Genomic DNA, 613 nt, shown 5'->3' with positions numbered 1-613 from the left:
ACTGCTGATGAAGGTTGGTTCCCTTTGCAGAGAGTTAATTGCTGAATATTCTTTACTCATAGCAACTATTCACTTTGAGTTTACACTAAAAACCTAAGGAACCACATTAGCCAAAATCAGAGGCAGTTTCAGCAGTGTATGAGTTATTTTGAGTTCCTGCAATACATCTGTCTTATTAAGTGGTTCTCTACAGATATAAAACACTTCTTTCCCCCCTCCCCAGAGAAGCACAGCTAAGACTTACTGAGTTGTACCTCACTGAAAGTTTCTTTTCACATGATAAACAATTGTGAATTAATGCTCTTTGATTTGCAAATTATTTTCCTTTTGCATATGTGATAGGTTGTCAGTAATTAACTGTGATGTTAATGCGTGTTTTATTTTACAGGCAGCAAAACTGGCAAAAATGAAGATTCCACCGCATGAAATGTTTAAATCAGAACATGACAAGTATTCCATGTTTGATGAAAATGTAAGAGACTTTTCTTTAGATTGGGAGTGGGTTTGCTTCCCTGGTTGTACATAGTCAATAGTACATGTACGTAGCTGATCTTGTCCTAAAACCTCCAGGGCAGTGCTATTAATGTAGTTAGAGGAGGAAAGGAGGGAAAGA

General features: G+C 37.0%; 1 protein-coding gene across 1 annotated transcript in view; it reads left to right on the top strand.

Annotated features, from left to right (window-relative positions):
* Positions 1-613, top strand: part of CARS (cysteinyl-tRNA synthetase) — a gene marked incomplete at its 5' end in the record, with an annotated part of 25,597 nt that overhangs the window by 23,925 nt on the left and 1,059 nt on the right. Inside the window, one exon of the mRNA XM_010136536.1 lies at positions 389-472. Within this exon, the coding sequence (XP_010134838.1) occupies positions 389-472 (84 nt within the window). The remainder of the gene's footprint in view (positions 1-388; positions 473-613) is intronic.

Source organism: Buceros rhinoceros, unplaced genomic scaffold (assembly GCF_000710305.1).
Source record: "Buceros rhinoceros silvestris isolate BGI_N320 unplaced genomic scaffold, ASM71030v1 scaffold8290, whole genome shotgun sequence".
Taxonomy (NCBI): Eukaryota; Metazoa; Chordata; class Aves; order Bucerotiformes; family Bucerotidae; genus Buceros; species Buceros rhinoceros.
The sequence above is the reverse complement of the archived record's forward strand: the minus strand, read 5'-3'. Positions and strand labels throughout refer to the sequence as shown.